The 21,778-nt window shown below is 37.4% G+C and overlaps 1 protein-coding gene across 1 annotated transcript in view; it reads right to left on the reverse strand.

Moving 5' to 3' along the window:
- dnah2 (dynein, axonemal, heavy chain 2) overlaps positions 1-20,976 on the reverse strand; it is a 518,592-nt gene extending 497,616 nt beyond the window's left edge. Inside the window, 7 exon segments of the mRNA XM_051924101.1 lie at positions 4,712-4,950; positions 5,524-5,634; positions 8,974-9,202; positions 11,474-11,644; positions 12,770-12,846; positions 19,758-19,957; positions 20,916-20,976. Coding sequence (XP_051780061.1) covers positions 4,712-4,950; positions 5,524-5,634; positions 8,974-9,202; positions 11,474-11,644; positions 12,770-12,846; positions 19,758-19,941 — 1,011 coding nt within the window. The 5' untranslated portion in view covers positions 19,942-19,957; positions 20,916-20,976.
- Positions 20,977-21,778: the final 802 nt, after the last annotated feature.

Genomic DNA, 21,778 nt, shown 5'->3' on the forward strand with positions numbered 1-21,778 from the left:
TGTTTAAAATATTTAACTGCAAGGCAGTGGCTTAGGTTATGTTATAAGATGTGGCATTGAGTTTCTGGTGAAGTGGCTAACTGGCATATTACACCTACCTGTATCATTCCTTGTTGAAAGAAAGAAAGAAAGAAAGAAAGAAAGAAAGAAAGAAAGAAAGAAAGAAAGAAAGAAAGAAAGAAAGAAAGAAAGAAAGAAAGAAAGAAAGAAAGCTTAGAATGGTAAGTCTTTGAGATATTATTTTAAATATAAACATACATTTATTTTAAATACAGTGGTGTGAAAAACTATTTGCCCCCTTCCTGATTTCTTATTCTTTTGCATGTTTCTCACACAAAATGTTTCTGATCATCAAACACATTTAACCATTAGTCAAATATAACACAAGTAAACACAAAATGCAGTTTTTAAATGATGGTGTTTATTATTTAGGGAGAAAAAAAATCCAAACCTACATGGCCCGTGTGAAAAAGTAATTGCCTCCTTGTTAAAAAATAACCTAACTGTGGTGTATCACACCTGAGTTCAATTTCCGTAGCCACTCCCAGGCCTGATTACTGCCACACCTGTTTCAATCAAGAAATCACTTAAATAGGAGCTGCCTGACACAGAGAAGTAGACCAAAAGCACCTCAAAAGCTAGACATCATGCCAAGATCCAAAGAAATTCAGGAACAAATGAGAACAGAAGTAATTGAGATCTATCAGTCTGGTAAAGGTTATAAAGCCATTTCTAAAGCTTTGGGACTCCAGCGAACCACAGTGAGAGCCATTATCCACAAATGGCAAAAACATGGAACAGTGGTGAACCTTCCCAGGAGTGGCCGGCCGACCAAAATTACCCCAAGAGCGCAAAGACGACTCATCTGAGAGGTCACAAAAGACCCCAGGACAACGTCTAAAGAACTGCAGGCCTCACTTGCCTCAATTAAGGTCAGTGTTCACGACTCCACCATAAGAAAGAGACTGGGCAAAAACGGCCTGCATGGCAGATTTCCAAGACGCAAACCACTGTTAAGCAAAAAGAACATTAGGGCTCGTCTCAATTTTGCTAAGAAACATCTCAATGATTGCCAAGACTTTTGGGAAAATACCTTGTGGACTCATGAGACAAAAGTTGAACTTTTTGGAAGGCAAATGTCCCGTTACATCTGGCGTAAAAGGAACACAGCATTTCAGAAAAAGAACATCATACCAACAGTAAAATATGGTGGTGGTAGTGTGATGGTCTGGGGTTGTTTTGCTGCTTCAGGACCTGGAAGGCTTGCTGTGATAGATGGAACCATGAATTCTACTGTCTACCAAAAAATCCTGAAGGAGAATGTCCGGCCATCTGTTCGTCAACTCAAGCTGAAGCGATCTTGGGTGCTGCAACAGGACAATGACCCAAAACACACCAGCAAATCCACCTCTGAATGGCTGAAGAAAAACAAAATGAAGACTTTGGAGTGGCCTAGTCAAAGTCCTGACCTGAATCCAATTGAGATGCTATGGCATGACCTTAAAAAGGCGGTTCATGCTAGAAAACCCTCAAATAAAGCTGAATTACAACAATTTTGCAAAGATGAGTGGGCCAAAATTCCTCCAGAGCGCTGTAAAAGACTCATTGCAAGTTATCGCAAACGCTTGATTGCAGTTATTGCTGCTAAGGGTGGCCCAACCAGTTATTAGGTTCAGGGGGCAATTACTTTTTCACACAGGGCCATGTAGGTTTGGATTTTTTTTCTCCCTAAATAATAAAAACCACCATTTATAAACTGCATTTTGTGTTTACTTGTGTTATATTTGACTAATGGTTAAATGTGTTTGATGATCAGAAACATTTTGTGTGACAAACATGGAAAAGAATAAGAAATCAGGAAGGGGGCAAATAGTTTTTCACACCACTGTATACATATTAAATATATGTATATACAGCTGAGATTCTAAGCAGTGCGGTAGTTAGTGCTGCTGCTTTATAGCTCCAGAATTCTGGGTCCATATTGCAGTCCGGTTGTTATCAGTATTGAGTAATGTATGTCTGCTTGGAGTTACTTTGTGTATTTTCATTGCCCTCCATAGCCTGATGGCATGAAATGTAGCTTGACTGGTAACTCAGTATTGGCATGGTACGAGACAACATGGGTGTATGTACTGTATGAGTGTGCTCACCAGCGGGCTATCCCCCCATCCAGTGCTGGCTTTGCCTTTTCACTCAAGCTGATGGGATAGATTTTAGCTTCTTGCCAAACATAATTACAATATGTAGGGGTGAATGAATGAATGAATAACATAATAATGACAATTTTTAGTATTCAAGAAAAAAAACATCAAGTTTTTCAATTTAAGAGGAAACATAACTTTAGAAGATTAATAGCTAGCATAAAATCCCATCTAACAAGCCCAGCACCTCAAGCTTTCAAGATTAGTCTCAGTCAGTCAGTTTACACCAGTTATCAAATACTCAGCATTAGATTTATTTGCGGTAATTAAATGATTGGGCGAGAAATCCATAAAGCAGTCAACAGGATGAGATCTTAAAAATAATAATCAGATAGATTACACTCATGTTAGGTAGTAGGGAGCTTAACCATAACAGGTACAAGGCCAAACATTAATGCACAAAAGCAGGAAATATTAGAGTAAAGCAAGGATGCCTAAAGTTCTGTTTTATTTTGAAGCACACCTGATCGGTAGCCCTTATTTGTAATATATTTCTTAACTGATACTGAAGCAGTAAGGGTGAACTTACTTTTTCACACAGGTTGCCTTATTTTTGGTTGTGTAAATAACACAGTGAAACCTGTTTGGTCTTGCTTGTCACCTGAAGTTAGTTTTATCTAGTTTTAGGTCTTGATGAGGACTATAGGATTGTTATGTCCTAAGAAAGAGTGTGTAATTTTTTCTCATGGCTGTGTATCCGAGTTGACTAAATAAACAAAGCATAAATGTAAGTGCTGAAAAAAAATCACCACTTAGCAACAAAAAATGCCACCTAGAGTGAAAGGCAATAGATACTGAAAGAAGTAATCGGGAACAACATTCAAATGAGAAATTATTTTAGGCACAAAATGTACTAAAGTCTCTCTTTAAAGTTGCCATAGGCGGCCTCCTTGACAAGTGCATTTCTTGCCCTTACGTTTTGGAGGTAACCCTGCACTGCTTTGATTTATATCCTGTGGTATCCCTTGCAATGGCAACACTGCACAGTTTCACACTCTGAGCACCTGGAGCTATAACCAACGGATCAGGGGATGAGAGAATTGAGTCATAGACAATAATGACTGTTTCAAAACCATAATTCTGGCTTATTCCAGATGTGTCCATAACTATTCACAATAATGTCTTGCAATTATGACTGAGCTCAATGCAAGAACATTAACAAACACAAGAAAAATAAGTCCAGGTGCTATATACAGTGACTCCAAAACAAAAAGTGATAATAAAAAATCCAACAAAACAAAAACTAAAGCCTTTTCTTTCTCCTTCTTCTTCAACAGACAGTTCACAAAGGACAAACAGAAAAATAATAAAAAGCAAAAACTGAAAAATTATGCACACATCCAATAATGAAAATATGAGCACCCATAAACACAAATTACTTCCTGCAAAAATATATAGAAATTAGAAGTAAACTGTCTTCTCTAATATATACAAACTTAAACACTCTTCTCTCTGCTCCACTAACTCAGCTGTAAAGAAGTCCTCTCTAATCAAAAGATAGGTCAAAAGATGACCCCTGGAGGTCTAGACTTCAGTTTTATATTGTTAACCCTTTTGCCTAGCCAATCATTATTCTCATCACCCAATAACAAGCGATGATGAGTCATGCACCCTACATCCTTCTCTGATCAGGTGCAGTGTCCCTACCTCTAAATTGCCCCATGCACGCATACATGCTTGCAACCACGTCACACCGGCTGTTCGTTCACCACTGCAGGTAAGTTATACAGTGAACTTTCACGTACTTCACTCTGTCCTTTCTTTCTTCATGTGTGGATTCTCTCTGCTGGAACCTCCTAAATGTCAATGTGAATTTTCCCTTGGGGATTAATAAAGTATCTATCTATCTATCTATCTATCTATCTATCTATCTATCTATCTATCTATCTATCTATCTATCTATCTATCTATCTATCTATCTATCTATCTATCTATCTATCTATCTATCTATCTATCTATCTATCTATCTATCTAAATTCAATGCTCCCAACATTTCTTCCTACAGTGGCTTCGGGTATATGCTTTGCCATCAGCCCGCTTCAATTTGAAAGCACGCCTGGAGATAGCAGCATCAGGCACGGGACACTGATATGTACCTTTCTCACCAATGCCGTTCACACATTGGGTATCAATGGGCAAATGAAAGAGCTTGTTTGGTATACATCCCCTGGTCAGTGCACTGAGCAAAGGAAGAAGATTCAGAAGGTACAGTATAAGCAGAGAAAGAAAAATAAGTGCCAATTAAATATAGGGGTGATAAAGGGAAACACAAAGAGAGATGGAGTAATGAAACACGTATTCAGGTTTTTATGGTGGTGTCTAGCAAAATGAGTCAGAGGGACTGCAGTAGGTCAACCTCAACTTCTTTATCTGTAGTTGCTTCTTTTTTTTGCAGTTGATAATGATACTTACCAAGTTGGTACAAGCTCTAATTTTATCCAAAAATGTACAGTATTTGTTATGTTTTGGAGCCAAGCCTTTCATTTCTTTGTGACTTTTATTATTAATACCTGAATTTGCTTGGAGAGTTTCCGAAATGGTCCCAAGTATGACGATTTGGAGAGCTCCAGGATGGCTTGGATGTGCTGAACTCCAGGTTTATTAAGCTGCTCACTGATTCCAGACAGGTCGGCACAGCGATTCTTCCAGAAGTCAATTTCTTCCAACACCCCTGAGTTGTCACCTCGCTCTACAGCTTCCTGGGCACTCAAGACTTCCTTAATTTGACGGGTCCAGTGAATCACAACAACTAACAAATTACAGACACATTGGATTAAATTCTAGACATATTGACAAGTCTGCAGGTTCAGTCAATGATTATAATGATCTCCTAATTCAGCGTTTCTCAACCTTTAAGTATTTGCAATCCGAGTTTTCATAACAGTTTTAATCGCGCCCCCCTAATGTTTTTTTGAAAGGAGCTCATTAATACCAATTTGTTATTTTTTAATTAATGATATATCATAGATGCATATTTTATTATACCTACTTAACTTTTATGGACATTTATCTAACTATATTTATTTTTCTAGTATCAGAATGTAGTTTAAGTTAATTTGTTTTGGTTTCAATAGATGTATTTTTCATATTTTCGATTCTTTTTTTTTTTTTCACATCTTCACACCCCCCCTAGGGGGGCCCGCCCCACAGTTTGAGAACCACTGTCCTAAGTCATATTCAAGGCTGAACATGTATATAGAATATGCTGGAAACTAAAAAAAAAATCATTGGGTACAAACTGGGCAATTCATTGGAAGAACTCTTACAGGATAATGTGATAGAAATAAAGAATTCTCAAAATAAAGAAAGAAATCACACTTACTCTCCATTCTAAGGACAAGCTCTTTATCCTTTGATGCTGTTTGAGGGTTATACTGTAGAACTTCCACTGGAATGTACAGAACTGTTTGTCCCTTTGACTTAAAGAGAACATCTGCAAAAAAGGGAGCTCTTTATCATGAAAATATATACACTTAATTAACAAAATCATGTAGAGCCATGCAAACAATATGTGACAGCCAGCTCCCAAAATATAAACTTCCAAGCTCACTCTGGAAAACGAACAGGTCACCAGCCTGGCAGGCTTAGACACTGTCCGCCATTTAAGATATCAGCCTAAGCCTGTTATACAAGACCCAGCTCTTTTCTAGGGAATTTAAATACTGCTGTTCAGTGCTACTCTGTTTGTTAGTCATTTAATCAAAAGTAACAGTTTAGCACTGATTATGAACAGTTACTAACCCAACTGTGCTCTATTTCTCCTTTCAGTTTCCTGCTTTGGCATTTGGTGACGCTGCTACATTGACAAACCACCAGGCCTGCCCATAAGAAATGACACCTCAGATATTGTGAGTCTTTGGATTCAGTCATAAAATATCCAGTATAGCAAGCACTTATGATGATGATATATATAATATAGTTACCCGGGGGGGTAAACATTAACACTATTCAAAGTTATTGTTTGTTTTTACCTGCATTTTTATTACTCTTTAATTTAATATTGTTTTTTTGTATCAATATGCTGCTGCTGGAGTATGTGAATTTCCCCTTGGGATTAATAAAGTATCTATCTATCTATCTATCTATCTATCTATCTATCTATCTATCTATCTATCTATCTATCTATCTATCTATCTATCTATCTATCTATCGAGAATGCCTAGGAGGGGGAGGCCAGCAAGTACAGTTGCTCGAGGTCAGAATTGTGGCTTTATTTTTTATGAATGATTGTATACAGGTGTATTTTCTCCAAATATGTTATTAAGTATGCAGTTTTGTTTTACTCTTCTCTATTATGAACTGGACATATCTTAATTTTAATATAAATGTACTTTATTGTGTCACAATCAGTTTATCTTAATCTCCAAGATTCACTTTCACTGTAATTTCTTTGTTTATACAGGGTGAGCCAAAAAGAAGCACCACATTTCAAACATTTATTCTACAAAAATGCTACAAGATAAAATAAATTCCATTACGACACAAGGAAGAGTAGGCCTATACAAAATAAGAGTTTTTTTCACTATGTTTTAAAAATGATGTTTTCAAGGTGGTGGCCATCATTAGTGATACACTCTTCGAGACAATTTCTGAACGCTCGCATGACTTGTTCAGCCATTTCAAGGGGAATAGCGGCGATTTTGTGGTGAATAGCATCCTTGAGGGCTTCAAGGTTTTGAGGTCGGTATATGTATACCTTTGACTTGAGATAGCCCCACAAGAAGAAAGTGCACGGAGTATAATCAGGCAAATGTGAAGGCCACCCAACATTGCAGTGCAGAGAGATCAGCTTCCCCGAAAACATTTCCCATAAAATGTGCATGGATCTCTGTGCCGTATGAGCTGTTGCTCTATCCTGCTGAAACCAGACATCCACCACATTCATTTCTTCCAGTTGGGGCCACAAACATTTCTCTAGCATTTCAATGTAACGTTCTGAAGTGACAATGACCATTGCTCCCCTCTTCTCAAAAAAGTAAGGGCCTAAAATGCCAAATTCTGCAATGGCGCACCAAACTGTAACACGCTCACTGTGCAGGGGTCTCTGATGAAGTTCATGAGGCTGGTTTCAGCCCACTAGCGAAATTTTTACTTATTTACGCAACCATTCAAATGGAAATGTGCTCATTGCTGCACACGATGATGGCATCTCAATGAATTGTTTGCAGAATGTTCGCACACAACTCTCTACAGCTCTCCACAGCTCTCCCAGTCTCTCTCAGAGAGTTCCTGCACTACCATCATTTTGTATGGATGGAAATTAAGGTCCTCATGAAAACTTCTCCTCAAAGATGTGTTGGAAATGTCCAAGGCTGAAGCATGTTTGTGCACTGAACATCTAGGAGACTGTAAAATTGATACCCTTACAGCTTGGATGTATTCAGGTGTTCGTACAGTCCAAAGACGGCCTGGAGATTTTGTGTTCAATGTTGTACCCATCTGTTTAAATTTAGCTGCTCACTAAAGAATTGTTGTCAGATTTGGGACATCACCGTTAGGAGGAATACTGAAGTATGTTCGGAAGGCACGTTGCGTAGTGATGATGGATTTCGCTCATCAAAGTACCCCCCCTTCCCCAACCCACTTCACTGCCACTGCCTCTACCTCACGCAATGACCTTGAGAAATCTGGTACTTCATTTTGGCTCACCCTGTATGTATGTAAATATTGTATGGTTGAATACTTTATCATACAGTATGGTTGAATATTTATTGAATTGCTTTATATAAAATATTTTGGAAGTCTGAATATAATATACAATCTGGGAGCCTATTGCCATCCAAACTGTGCCAATGCTATACCACCAATCAGATATCAAATAGAGAAGCTACAAATACATACCTTCTCAAACCCCCTTAATCCAACTTATGGTTACAGAGGCCAGTGTATCTACTAGCAGCACTGGAGTGAGGTAGGAAGTAACCCTAGACAGAGAATCAATCCAGTGCAGATTTAGAAGCTATATTCATATTTATTTAATTAGCTGGCATTGTAGGGCAACGTCCCACTACATTAATCTGGATAAGTTACCGTATGTTATAACAAAAATGTCAAATTCAACAGTTTCTGTGATTTGACTCACAAGTAGGAATTGAAACGGTACCCTTGGGTTTTACTGTCTGTCAACAGAGTCACTAGAATTCTAGGCTACTTTATTTTACTGGTAACACTCAGATTTTCATGAGAGGTGCTTCTTTGAGGACTGAAACACATCACCCCAGATCACTCTGTTGAGGTTGCTGCAGTGTCCCTCACTATCATCTGAAGTTGCCACAGTTCTTTTCCTAACAGACATGCTGCATGCTCGAGCAGATGTTCTGTTCTGTTCTGCCCACTTGGTGATGAAAGTCTGCACCTCCTGCCATCTGATGTTGTAGCCATGGCACACCGACCAGCACAGTTTGCTTCACTGTCAGCAATGCTGCATGCCCGCATAATTGTTATTTTCTTGTCATCAAATTATTTAAAATGTGTGTCTAAAATTAAATGAGTCTGTTTTTTACATATGAAATTCATTCTATGTCAAACCTAAACATGATTCCAAGGTTTTGTTCAAGAACCCCTGGCAGATTACATGTACAGAGTGGAAGCACAAATGTTTATTGTGTATTTTTTACGGTTGGATACAGGCAGGGGATATGATTTGCTCAGGATCATCTAGTGATTGACCTTGTGGTTTGCAATGAAATGCCACAGCAGCTAGCAGCTGTTCAAACACTATACCGAAAAGCCTACTGTTAACTACAATACACATCTATGAAGAATTAATTACCTGTAAGACTGGTAAGGTAGCGATCCAGTTGAGTGGAGAGGCTGTTTTTGATACTTTGTGGCCAAGTTGTATTATCAAAGATATGCTGAGCACAAATCCCATTCATGAACCGCAGGACGCTTTCTATGTATGGCCCACGCACTGAACCAAACTGCACTATAGTCTCAAACTCTTCCACTGTGATCACCTTTCCTTCTTTACGGATGAAGTATGCCAGCTGGTCTACAATCTAAAAGAAGATGGAGAGAGAGAAAATAAATGCTTCTAGGTGGCAGGCTACATCTGTTTGTTTACAGGCAAATCTTAACTAAACACCCTTATTATTACTGAAACTGTACTATTCAAAAGAAAAAAATGAAAGAAAATAAATTGTTAAATTTACAGAAAAACAAAAAAGGCGAAGAACACTGGGACAGCACCAACATGTAAATAAAGACACTAACTAAATAAATCTCTGAGGTTAAAGCAATTTGTTAAACATGTAAAACACATTCACTGACCCAACCACTATAGAGATTATTATCTCATATACGGCTGCCATTGAGAAATCTACACCCATCCAGTTTCCAATTTTAGTGCCCTCAGAAGCTGGTCTCTGAATGTGCTCCACATGCTCATAAGAACTGAAATTCTACAGGGCAGCAGACCCCAAGATGGTCTACATTAACGAACTAATCAAAACAAAAAAAAATGTAAATTGCCAGATTGTGTGTTTAATTAAGGAAATGTAAGAAGTTAACTTGCTTACACTCTGAAACATGCATAAGCCATTTCTTATGCAAAAGTAAGGATTTATAAAACCCGAACTTGGTGTGGAAATTGGCTTAAAGTTACAGAATATTCTGACAATCTATACATGCCACGCAGACTTTTTGGGTGTTGGCATTTTAGCAACTCCAGGCAGCAGGACAATGAAGTTAGCCGAAAATTGTGTTTCACTGCGTATTTCAATGACATCTCAGTCACATTCTGATGTCTGTCTATCCATCTATTTTCCAAACCCGGTTGTTCAAAACCTGTAGTGAAAGAGAGACCACATGATTTCTACATGATGGTCTCTGTAATGTAGGCTCCAGTTTAGCACACAACCTTAACAGGAGGGCCCTAGGACATCAAAATCACCTTATATCTCAGTCATCATCATGAAAAAAGACACAAGTTCCATAAATGATATATACAGGACAGAGAACATTGCATTTACAGGTTTGCTTGTCTACATATTTTAATTGTGGCAAAATAATCATTTTTGTATTTTAAAACGAGAATTTTCTGTTATTTATTTGCATCATCACAATTCTATCTTTTAAATATTTGCAACAGCGATGTATGTGACATGTGATAGATATTGGCTTAGACCAACACGCCGCTGTTTGTACAGGCAGGCATATGCCACATCCATGAGCACTACTGTTTTAATCACTGTAGTGCTGACTATACTGATGGTCGGTGCTGCTGACAGGAGCATCTTTTGTGCAAGTAAACAAGTTGAAACCGTGAACTAACCTGTAATTAAAATTATAGAGCATTTCTCTGTTTTAAGGATTGGCGATGTGCTAGTGAGAGTTGCTTTGGGCAGGACAGATTATTGCTGATCCATCCTCTAAACCACCTTATCAAGGGTAAGGGCCAGCTGAAGCCTATCCTAGCAAGCAACAGATGCACGCAGGACACCCTCGCACACCCACGCACATCAGGGAACAGGTAAGCATCGCCAACTCCACCTCACCTTCATGTCTTTGGACTGTGGGAGGAAACTGGAGCAAACCCACATGCAAACTCCAGGCAGGGAGCACATTATGCAAATCCCAGACTCCTTACTATGAGGCAGTAGCTCTACCACAGTGTCGCCATGCGCATATTTATTGATTAACATATTTACACTAACTGTGGTTTTTTAAAATTGAAGAAAAAACACTCCTTTAATTTGAGTTAACATAATAATATAGTGCATCAGTCTGGGCAGACCTCCCAGTCACTCCTTAAAATCTGCCAAATGTCAGTAATTCATCAAGTTTACATTCATTGATGTTACATTTTCCGTGTTCTCTAAAAGTCTGAAAGTAAAGATGTCACTCAAGAACATGGAACAAATTTATATAGTGATTAGGTCATAAATATTCAAAAAGGGCATTTTTAAGTCATGTATGGTAACTGGTGGGAGGTGACAGGAAGCAGCTAAAAGCGTCGGCATGAGCATATAGTTTTAAGTTAATCTAAGATTTATAAAGGAATTTAGCATGGGACCTGGTGTTCATACAGTTTTATAAATCTGATATTTTTATGCATATGAAGAGGAAGAAGAAGATGAAATTTTTGCCTTTTAGCCTTTAATATGTAATCTAAGCAAGGTTTTATACATGAGGCTTCAGACAATAACTCCATGCTACACTGATCAAACAATATTAAATGGGTGGGAATGTTTTTGTAATTGGCAAATGAAGAGCTGTAAATTATATTTTTATATAAAACTTAAACTAATATATGGACATGAAGGTCTTACCTGAGCTGGGACTGAAAAGTCCACTCTAAGTCCAATGTAGGGATCTATATGAACAATCAGGACTCTCAAAGCGTCTTCTTTGATGAAACGGTCAAGGATTTGGTCATGTTCTTCAGTCCACATGTCCTCTTTTAGGCCACTTAAAACAACCCTGCTTTTAATCAAGGGTTTCTACAAAGAAAATTGAAGGTAAATGAGATCAATTAATTAAAAAAAAAAGGAAGGAAGCAGAAGTACTATGTATTGTAGCAGTCTACCCTACCCTAAATGTAAATGTAAGCAAAATTAAAAAATAAATATATATATTAGATTTTTTTAGATGATAAATATTATAAATCAGATCATTTTGTCCTAATTTTAACTATATTGTACTGAATACCACTTTACCAATAAGTATACTAGTATAAGACTCAAAAAGGATTTGCTAATTGCATATTATTCAAATTAAGTACCATGTGAAAGGAATAATACATTACCTGCACATGTAACAATATATTAACATGTAGAAAAGACAAAAAAAATACATTTGAATATCAAAGTAAATTTAAGATTTGCATCTGAATGGAACAACTAAAGAATTTTTTTTACAAAAAACGGATAAAATGAGAAAAACACAATCAGCCACATTCACATCTCCAAAATGTTATGTGTAATGATCATATTAGGACTGAATACTTTCATTTTTACTGAAGAATTATTTCTAAATCTCTGTTATCAAGCTTGCATGGCTTGAATAGCATTTGAATTGAATTTAGCTTTGTTAAGTTTGACTTGATTATATGGAATGTTACATGTTTTAAATAAATTCAATAAAAGTTACAAATTCTGGGTTTAGGAAAAAAAAAAAAGACAATGATCTCCCTAGCAATGCTCTCACTGACTACACGTTTTTCCACAAAACTGTCAATGAACGGTTTTTACATTTTGTGGCTTCTGTTTTACCAGCTACACTTCTATGACATCAACCGTAACATTTAAACCAAGAATATAAACCCAATTAATTTATTTTGCCAAGTCTCTCTGGCATTCTCATTAGTAGTGTTACAACTGTATTTTAGATAGAAGATTACCACTTTGATAGTTTATTATCAATATTGTTTGCTCTGTATGGTAGCTTGTAATAGTAGACGGTTGCCAGCACAATGCAAAATAAAAACTGATTCAGTGATTGATTGATGGACTGCTGCTCTATAGACTCCTGTCAGCCACTCCAGATTATTCATTCTCAAAGCCGTACGGAGGAGCAGCAGCTTCCTTACATCTCAAAGAAATACAATTAATATTAAATTAGCCTACCAAGTCTGGTTCTTCTATTATGTCAACAGGAGTCTCTTCAGGGATTTCAACTGGTTGTGGGACCTCCTCTGGAACTTCTGCATTAAAGTAAGCAGAAATGATAAAATATAGTCTTTCAGAATGTGAACCATTAAAGTAAATGAAGATTCCTCAAGTTTAAAAGTCACCTCTTTTATCTTTGAAAGTGATATTTTTTGTGGACACCTCTTAATTAACACCAAGAAAAATGTGTTTCCTTCCTGAAACCAATTACACCATTACAAAAATTCTAAATATATTGCACAAACTGCATTTGTTTGGGATAGCAAAATCTAATGAGAATCCCAAACGGCACAGGGAAAAGAAAGAAGAGTTTGTAACAGAATATACAAAGAGTGTCACTGTAATACGCCAGGCAATCGCTCTTCATTATCATGCATGTAAGGTGTTCAAAAATTTAAGCTGTTGATTTAGAATTTGCAAGCCCTCTGGTGACACAAAGGTTAGAGTTCCTAATTTAGACCTTCACAACTCTAGTTTGTCTCTTAAATTTCACAGAGGTGCATGTTAGTTTAATTAGCAACTCTAAATTCCTTTCCTAAGGTTGGCTGCTGGTGATCCCTGCAATGGACTGGCTCTGGACACCCAAAGCTGCTTTCCACCTTGTGCTTACTGCAACTGAGATCGTTACCAACTCCTCGGTTTCTGAATTGGATAATAGATGAAAAAACTGATGAATTTAGAAATACACAAAAGCATGTTTTACTTTTCTAATTATTTTGAACAGGGGGAAGATTTGTAACAAATTATCAAAAGTAAGAGCAGAAAAATAGCACAATCCTTCCCATTTCCAGAAGGCCATTTCTTTTTATCTCACACAGCTACTCCTTGAGTGCTGACTGCACAGTTACCTTTTTTCTGTTTTCTCTTGTTTTTAACCCACTTCTCAAAGGTGTTCACGTTGAGTTAGGTGAAAGGTTTTTAATTATTGTTGCGTCAGTAAAAGTGGTTGTGTGAGCGAGTGTGCCCTGTAATGCAGGAGTGCATTTTTCTCTTACTGTATGTCTTACCATATGCCAGACTAACACCGTTTAAAATTTTTAAATAAAAGCATTTTGTTATATTTAATTATTATGTGCCATTTCTAATAGATTATAATAAGTACTGCAATATCATATACTTAAAAGGCTGGCATAATTTACTGCAGGCACCTAATCAAGGTACCTTGCAGCTATAATTGATGTTTTGATGCTCCAACTTTTGACGAGACTCACTGCATCAAAGCCTCTAGGATGCTTTATAATAATAAAAATAAATAATTTATAGAACTGATGTTTTTTTTACTGCGGTGGGTTGGCACCCTGCCCGGGATTGGTTCCTGCCTTGTGCCCTGTGTTGGCTGGGATTGGCTCCAGCAGACCCCCGTGACCCTGTGTTTGGATTCAGCGGGTTGGAAAATGGATGGATGGATGGATGGATGGATGTTTTTTTAGAATGTCTAGTGGGGCAGTGTCATCTATTGGCCATGGAATCCCTGCAGGTTTATTTTCTCCAACTGGAGTTTATGTCTTCCTCTTCTCCCATCTGACTATAGCATTAGACTTTGTCTTTTACTACTACAACGTTTAGAGACTTCATTCTCAATTTAGTTGCAATTAATTTAAACTATACTTAGTCTTTATTACTTATTTCTTTATTTTTACTCTATAAGTTGTAATGTATTTTTTGTTTCTTTATTCATTATTTTTTCTGTTGGTAATATCCTTTACCTCTTGTAAACCACTTTGATTTACAGGTATAAAATCTGAGGCCCCACAAAAATACAATCTCATTGAAAAGTTAATTAAATCGTGAAAATAAGTTTTAAAAAAATCAGAGAAAACTATGCTGATGCTTCACAGTTAATAGTCAAAAAAGACAATCTTACAGCAGCACAGCAGAACAGTGCATATGGTAACATGTCTGACTGCAAGTCAGTGGCATCATGGCTGGAGTCCCTTCTGTACCTTTCTTCTTGATCTTATTTGTGCTTTATGTACAAACATATGTAGAGATAAATAATTATCAATACTATGCAAGTAGTACTGTGTGGAGGGAAACCGCATGGGGACCTAATCCATGTATGTAAAATCCTCAAAGGTACTGTCAAAGTAAATCTCAGCTTAACGGTGAGTCACGTATTCAAGGACATCATTGGAAATTAAGGGGAAGTGCATTTAAAACTGAAGCCAGGAAGCAGTCCTTAATGCAAAGAGTTGTGGAACTCGGAACAAATTACAGAGGCATGGAGTTGAAGCGGAAACCTTGACAATGAAAAATCTGGATGAGATATTGGGGCAGCTGAGCTATTAGCGAAACAAACGGGCTTAATGGGCTGAATGGTCTCATTTTGTTTGTCAAATTTCTTATGTTGTAAGTCATATCAAAAATTTTTTAATTGTTTATTGCTAATAATTAATCGCATATTATTTATAAAATTATTTTCTGTTATAGGAAAAATATTGCTTATTCACACTATTCAGTCTATAATTTTAGCCATCTCTTACACATTATGATGTGCCTTTATTTTATTATCCATATTTTTATTTAATTATTTTTTCAGTTTTATAGTAATTTTCCTTTGGCATCTTTTCTATTCTTTAATTAAGAATGATTACATTACCAATGTCCCTTAAGAAATCAGGACTGTAACATTCTCTATCTATCCTGCCTTGTTCTTCATTAGTTCAAATTGTCTGATCTCCTCCTGCACAATTATATTGCTGTAAATTTAAAATGATCACTCCAGTTCATGAGTAGCTCATTGGTATTCTCTAAAATGACTCTGTTCCTTTGTGTACTATCATGATAACTGTGTTATTTATATTTTGTCATGGGTGTTCTGGTGGCACAAGGCATGGCTAGAACACAGCAAGGACATGTGAATGGGAGAAAATACTCCATAGATGATGCATTTTGGCATGCCAATGCAGAAGGAAGGCCGCACAAAATAGGACCCGACCCTGGACAGGATGCCATTCCATCATGGGGCTAATTAACAAGAAACACACAAACCAGAATTCTCTCAAACCAAGCAACTTTAGGACTGCTAATATGCCTCATAAAGTTTATTTATTTTTCTCTACTCAAGTCCCAGATGAACTTCTGCTGGCTGCAGGCACAAGGACATTCTGATATTATACCATACTGTTATACATTGGGGGTGGAATCAGTCATTGCTTTGTTTATTAAATGTAATTTCACCATAACTCATCTTAAACACAGCATGCATTTGCCAAACTCTGCATAAGTACTGTTTATATATGTAATATTCTGGTACATCTCACTGGAATCTTCACTTATTTTGTTGCTTTTGAAAGCATAGACTTTTAAACAAAAATGCATGCACATGAGAAGGAAGTCAAAGTGAATTCCCATTGCTGGTTCTGAATTAAAACACTGCAGTATCTCAATGAGTCTGAAAAATAATTCAATTCTGCAGACACATTTTAATAGTCAACTTTTACCACAAAAATTATGACAATCTGGTTAATTCAGTGAATTTCAATATAACCTGCATTACTCTTGTTTTATTTACTATATTATCAATTATTAGAGTGATGATTTTTAAAATGAGCCAGCTGAATTGAGTTCATTAGGAATGTGGTATAGTGGATGAGGGACTGGAATCTAACCCACAAGGCTGTCAGTTCAATTCCTGTTTTTGACTCACTCTTTGACCTTTAGGCAGTCACTTGGCCTGCCTGTGCTCCACCTTTAAAACATTCAAGCATCTTGGGATAGTATTTGTTGTAGAAAGACACAATTTTCAGCCATTGTTTGACTAGTATACACAGGGTATTACTTTAATTTATACTAAAAGTTGATCTGTTCTGTTTCTATAATACAATGAGAGCTGCTACATATATCTAAAAAATTAAAAAAAACATACTGAATTCCTGTTATGGGCGCAGTAAGGAGTAAGGAGACCTGGGTCCTCCCTGCGTGGAGTTTGCATGTTCTCCCCGTGTCTGCGTGGGTTTCCTCCGGGTGCTCCACTTTCCTCCCACAGTCCAAAGACATGCAGGTTAGGTGCATTGGTGATTCTAAATTGCCCCGTGTGTGTATATGTGTGTGTGTGTGTGTGTGTGTGCCCTGCGGTTGGCTGGCGCCCTGCCCGGGATTTGTTCCTGCCTTGCGCCATGGGATTGGCTCCAGCAAACCCCCATGACCCTGTGTTAGGATATAGCAGGTTGGAGAATGACTGACTGCGGACTGACTATTCCTGTTATTTTTTTCAATGCAGTAAGAGGCCTTTGCAATTAAGATTTTCCATTGTGTTGTTATGACTTCATTTACTACAGTTAATAATCCTCCTATTTGCTGTGTTAGTGTGCATTACATTAGAGGCCCATGTCAGGCTGACTCAAAGTACTATACCACTATAGCATTATAAATCATGTTTTATAAAGTGCCCAGGTCTTGTGTGAGTGTGTATGTGAGTAACGCCAGCAATGGACTTCTTCTTCTGGCTGCCCCCATTAGGGGTTGCCACAGCGGATCATCTTTTTCCATATCTTCCTGTCCTCTGCATCTTGCTATGTTAGACGCCAGCAATGGACTACTGCCCAAAATTCAGCAATAGATTTTCCCTGTGTTTGATGCTGCCCCCCACAATGACACGGAAATTCCATGAGCAAGTTCAGAAACAGAATGGTTGAAAGGAACCTTTCATTGGCAAGTTCCATCTTAAATCATTTAAGGTATAATTGTAGCTACATCTTTTCTAGGTTCTCAAAGACGAGCTGCTACTGAATTGGCAAGGTAGGATCCAGCATGAGTCAAAGTCGTAACAAAAGAAATTTATCAGTCCAATAAGTTAGTTTTAAAAAGGTTTTGTGGAAATTTAAAAAAAGCTTAAAAGGAGCAAGTCACAAAATTCAGAAAAAAATTGTTACAAAGGCAAAAAAGGAAAAAAAAAATTCTTCTCTGTTTCATTGCAATCTTAGCTTTCTCATGTTAAACTTCAGTTACTTTCTAAACTTAATGGTTGTTACTTTCTATGTCAAACTTACCTTGGCTTCACCCTAGCACATCAGTATGTTCAGTATGATCACTATGTTCAATATATTCAGTATGGTTTGAAACTGTTTGCCCTCTATTACTTACCAACTGCAAGGCAGATCTTGAACTGAACTAGTCTGTAGTAATAATGACAAGAGATAACTACAATATTCAATTTACAATTTAGCAAGTAGGGGTTATAACAGAACCTCCCATAGACTAGGCATTAATATATAGGCAAACATTTTAACATAACTAAGAAAACACTTCTATCAATTTAACATAACCTACAGTAAGTACAAATTGCTCTGACATTAATAACAATAAAATTAATCTCTATACAGCACATTCTCTGCTTGATTCTTTGTTATTTATGTACATCATTGTTTTTTAAGCCAGTGGCTTGAAATGTGGCACACAGTCATTGTATTTCATAGCATAAAGTAAAGTCTTCAACATGTAACATTTGATTTTGCCCTCCACCTTCCCAAACCACCAAAGTGGGAACTCAGGGTATCTTAAGATCGGAGTGATTGACACTGTGAAAGAAAATTTAACAGCTTGCAAGCTACTAAGGGTTTAAAATCGGACAAAGCTGTTTTGCTATAATGGCAGGTTATTCATACAGGCATCTGTCATAAGACAGGGTACAGTAAGCTGACTTAGGGCAACGTCCTTTTTTATGAACGTGTCTATTAGACACAGGAAAGATGATCTTTCCTTCTTCAGGGTCACGCTGACACATACACAAAACAGAAACAGTTAGCCAATTTGCGCAATATTAAATGAAATGCTTAGGTAAACGATATTATGCCTTTTTATAAGTAAGGGGAAGGGGGAGGGAGAAAATATAAAAAAGCTGATTGAAAAGCAGAACTTCACTCTTCTGCCTTGCAACGCATGTATCCTATGTACTCACCAGTGCCTGAATAAAGACATAATGAAGAGTGGTTGACTGAACTATTCCCATCTTCCTCAGGGGTTACATCCACAACACAAAATACTACAGTGTGATCTATTAACAAAGAACCGTGTCGCACAGGTTGTTATAATCAATTGATGGTGGGCACACTTGCCATTCAACCCAGAAATGCAAGCTTGACTCCAGCCTATTACATTACACTTTTTGTTTAATCAAGCATTTCCCTCACTATTTTTATCAAGGCCCTTAACCACCAGTCATATTGTCTCTGGACTTACTGTATTTATTGCGGTCTGGAGTACTCTGCAGTGTGATGAGAGAGGTTTGTGACATTTATATTTTTAAATAAATAAATCCCGGCGTGAGTACAGGTGCACGTGCAAGCATGGTTGTGCTGTGCCGAGGTTGATTGCGCGTTCACAAGCAAATGCAAGCAGGTCAGTCAGGTTGTTCATTGACATCATGGAGCAGGTGGAGGACAGCACTTGCACCCAATCGGGTCTCTAAAAGGAGCCTGCACGGCAGAGAGGGGAGGAGAGAAAAAACAGAAGGAAAAGAGACGGAGCTTGCAGGAAAGACTGATGGAGATGGCAGGATTCTTTCAGGAGATATAAAAACATATCAAGAAAAATGACTGTTAATAACAAACACACAGAACTGGTCAATCTGAGGCTTAGTAAAATAGAAATAGAAATATTACCAAGATTCAGGTTCTCAATGCTCAATGAATGAACATCTTTGTTATAGTAAAGAGCAGTTATGTGGACAGTAATTTATACTCCATTAGCATAACATAAATAGCCTTGAGTCACTTCTCTGACTAATGTTACTCTTCTGGATGACTCCAGGCAGATTCAGAGTTTTTGCAGATGTGTGATATTCCCATAAGACAATGCAAAAATGACACACTAAGGCATGTTATGATTGAGAAAGGAACATATTTACTATTTCCCGTGTGATCTAGTTAGCACATAATTTGAGCTGATTGTTTCACTTCTTTAATATTCAAGCATCAGAGACTAAGTGAATGGCAAAACACCTCACCTATTTCTTGCGTTTCAGTGGGTTCCTGTTTTTCAGTGCCTGCATCCTGAGGCGTTGGTGTTGCTCTGACTTTGGAAGAGCGATTTCGGGAGGATCCTGCACTTTTAGGTTTGCCACTTGGAGGTCGAGGGGATATTGGACTTTTGGGGCTTTTAGGCGACTTAGGACTTGGCTTCTTTGACATTTTTATGAAATTGTTCCTGAAATAAACACACAACATCAAAAATTATAAATAAATCCAAATATGAGACAAACTTCTATGTTAATTGGCTTTTTCCACAGATAATGCAAAAATACATTGATGTTAGTAATGCCCAGGAGCACAGAAAAGATTATCTAAATGGCAAATAGGAATAAGAAGATCTACAGGTTGGCAGTTTAATGTAGATAAATTAAACAAGGAATTTTATTCCCTGCTTTCAACATCTACTCAATTAATCAGAATTCAAGTTAAAATTCATAAAATATCACTCGGAGTGACACAATGGCACAGTAGTAGTGTTGCTGCATTGAAATTAGGAGAACAGCATTAGCATCCTGGCTGTTCCCTGCATGGAGTTTGCATGTTCTCCCTGTGTTCTTATGGACTTCCGCTGAGTGCTACAGTTTCCTCCCACAGTGACATGCAGGTTATGTGGATTAATGTTATTAAATTAGCCTTATTGTGTGTTTGTTTGTGTGTTCACCCTGCAGTGGACTGGCTGCTTGTCCACATGTTGTTCCTGTCTTTCACCAAGTGATTTTTGGGATAGGCTCCAGTTGTTTGCGATCCTGATGTAGATAAGGGGGGTTGTAGGAAGATGGATGGATGAAAAAAATCAATCCACCATCTTTTTAACTTATACTTTCCTCTTATAGTTACAGTTAGCCAGAGCCAAACCACGCAGCAATAAGGCACATGCCAGTCAAATACAGGATGGAGACAAAAACAAACACATGATCATGCAGGTGGGCAATCTGGAAATCATGATGGTCCTGATGACATGTCATTGTAAGGCACACAAAAATCAAAGTCCCTGAACAAATCTTCCAAATTCACATGCAAGTTCTACACTGAAGAGATCCCTTGGCTATATTGAATTCTGGTGTCACCAAACCCACTATGTCTTCCCATATTTTTTCAAAAGTAAATATACAGGATATACAACATTCTCTTACCTTAACAGATAAAAGAAGAGAAATGAGATCCAAAGACCAAACCAAATCAATCAGGTGACCTGCCACAAAAAAAAAGTACTATAAATAAATAACATGCAGAACAAACATACTAGTGTTCTCTTTTTAGCATAAATTTGAAACAAAAGACCAGGTCCTGTAACTGAAGTGGATACCCTGACCTCTTTAAAGAACCGTATGTTGGGGGATGCTGACAGTCCTTTCTTAGCAGGTTCCGTTTGACACATCATTTAGGTGCGTTCGCATATATCTAATGTACGAAGCACCTTTGCAAACACTAATGTCTGTCCATCCATCCGCATGAAACAAATCATCCCCGTGGACCAGTGTTTTTGAGGTGTGGCACACGTAATCTTCAAAGTAACGTGTTGTGAATGTTCAATTTTTATTGCAATACTTCAAACAGATTGCGCTGTACAAAGTTTTAAAATTTTAGTTTTTCCCATTGAAAAGCATTGGCAAATCTGCAAAGTTGTTCATCTTAAAACAGAGAAACATTTTGTGTTTCTTCAACCAGGAATTCATATACAGTTTCAATTTTACTTTGAGAGAAGTAGCATGAACTGGTATATTTTATAGATTTCCCTCTTTTACTCGCCTGCCAGCTGCTCGGATGCCCAATGCAGAAAGAGCTCCCACAGCAGCGCAATTCTCCTGCAACTTTAGGTAAGTCAACTAACAAGAGAACAAAAATGTCACTTCTCTGGAAATAATGGAAGGAGAAAGCAATTATGTAAGCATGTTTAACTGACTGAATTGACTGAATAATATTATCTACAGATTATTACTGTAAAGAACCAATGTTATCAACCTGCAACTAAATGGTGTTTGAACTAATTAAAAAA

The sequence above is a fragment of the Erpetoichthys calabaricus genome, chromosome 3 (assembly GCF_900747795.2).
Source record: "Erpetoichthys calabaricus chromosome 3, fErpCal1.3, whole genome shotgun sequence".
NCBI lineage: Eukaryota > Metazoa > Chordata > Cladistia > Polypteriformes > Polypteridae > Erpetoichthys > Erpetoichthys calabaricus.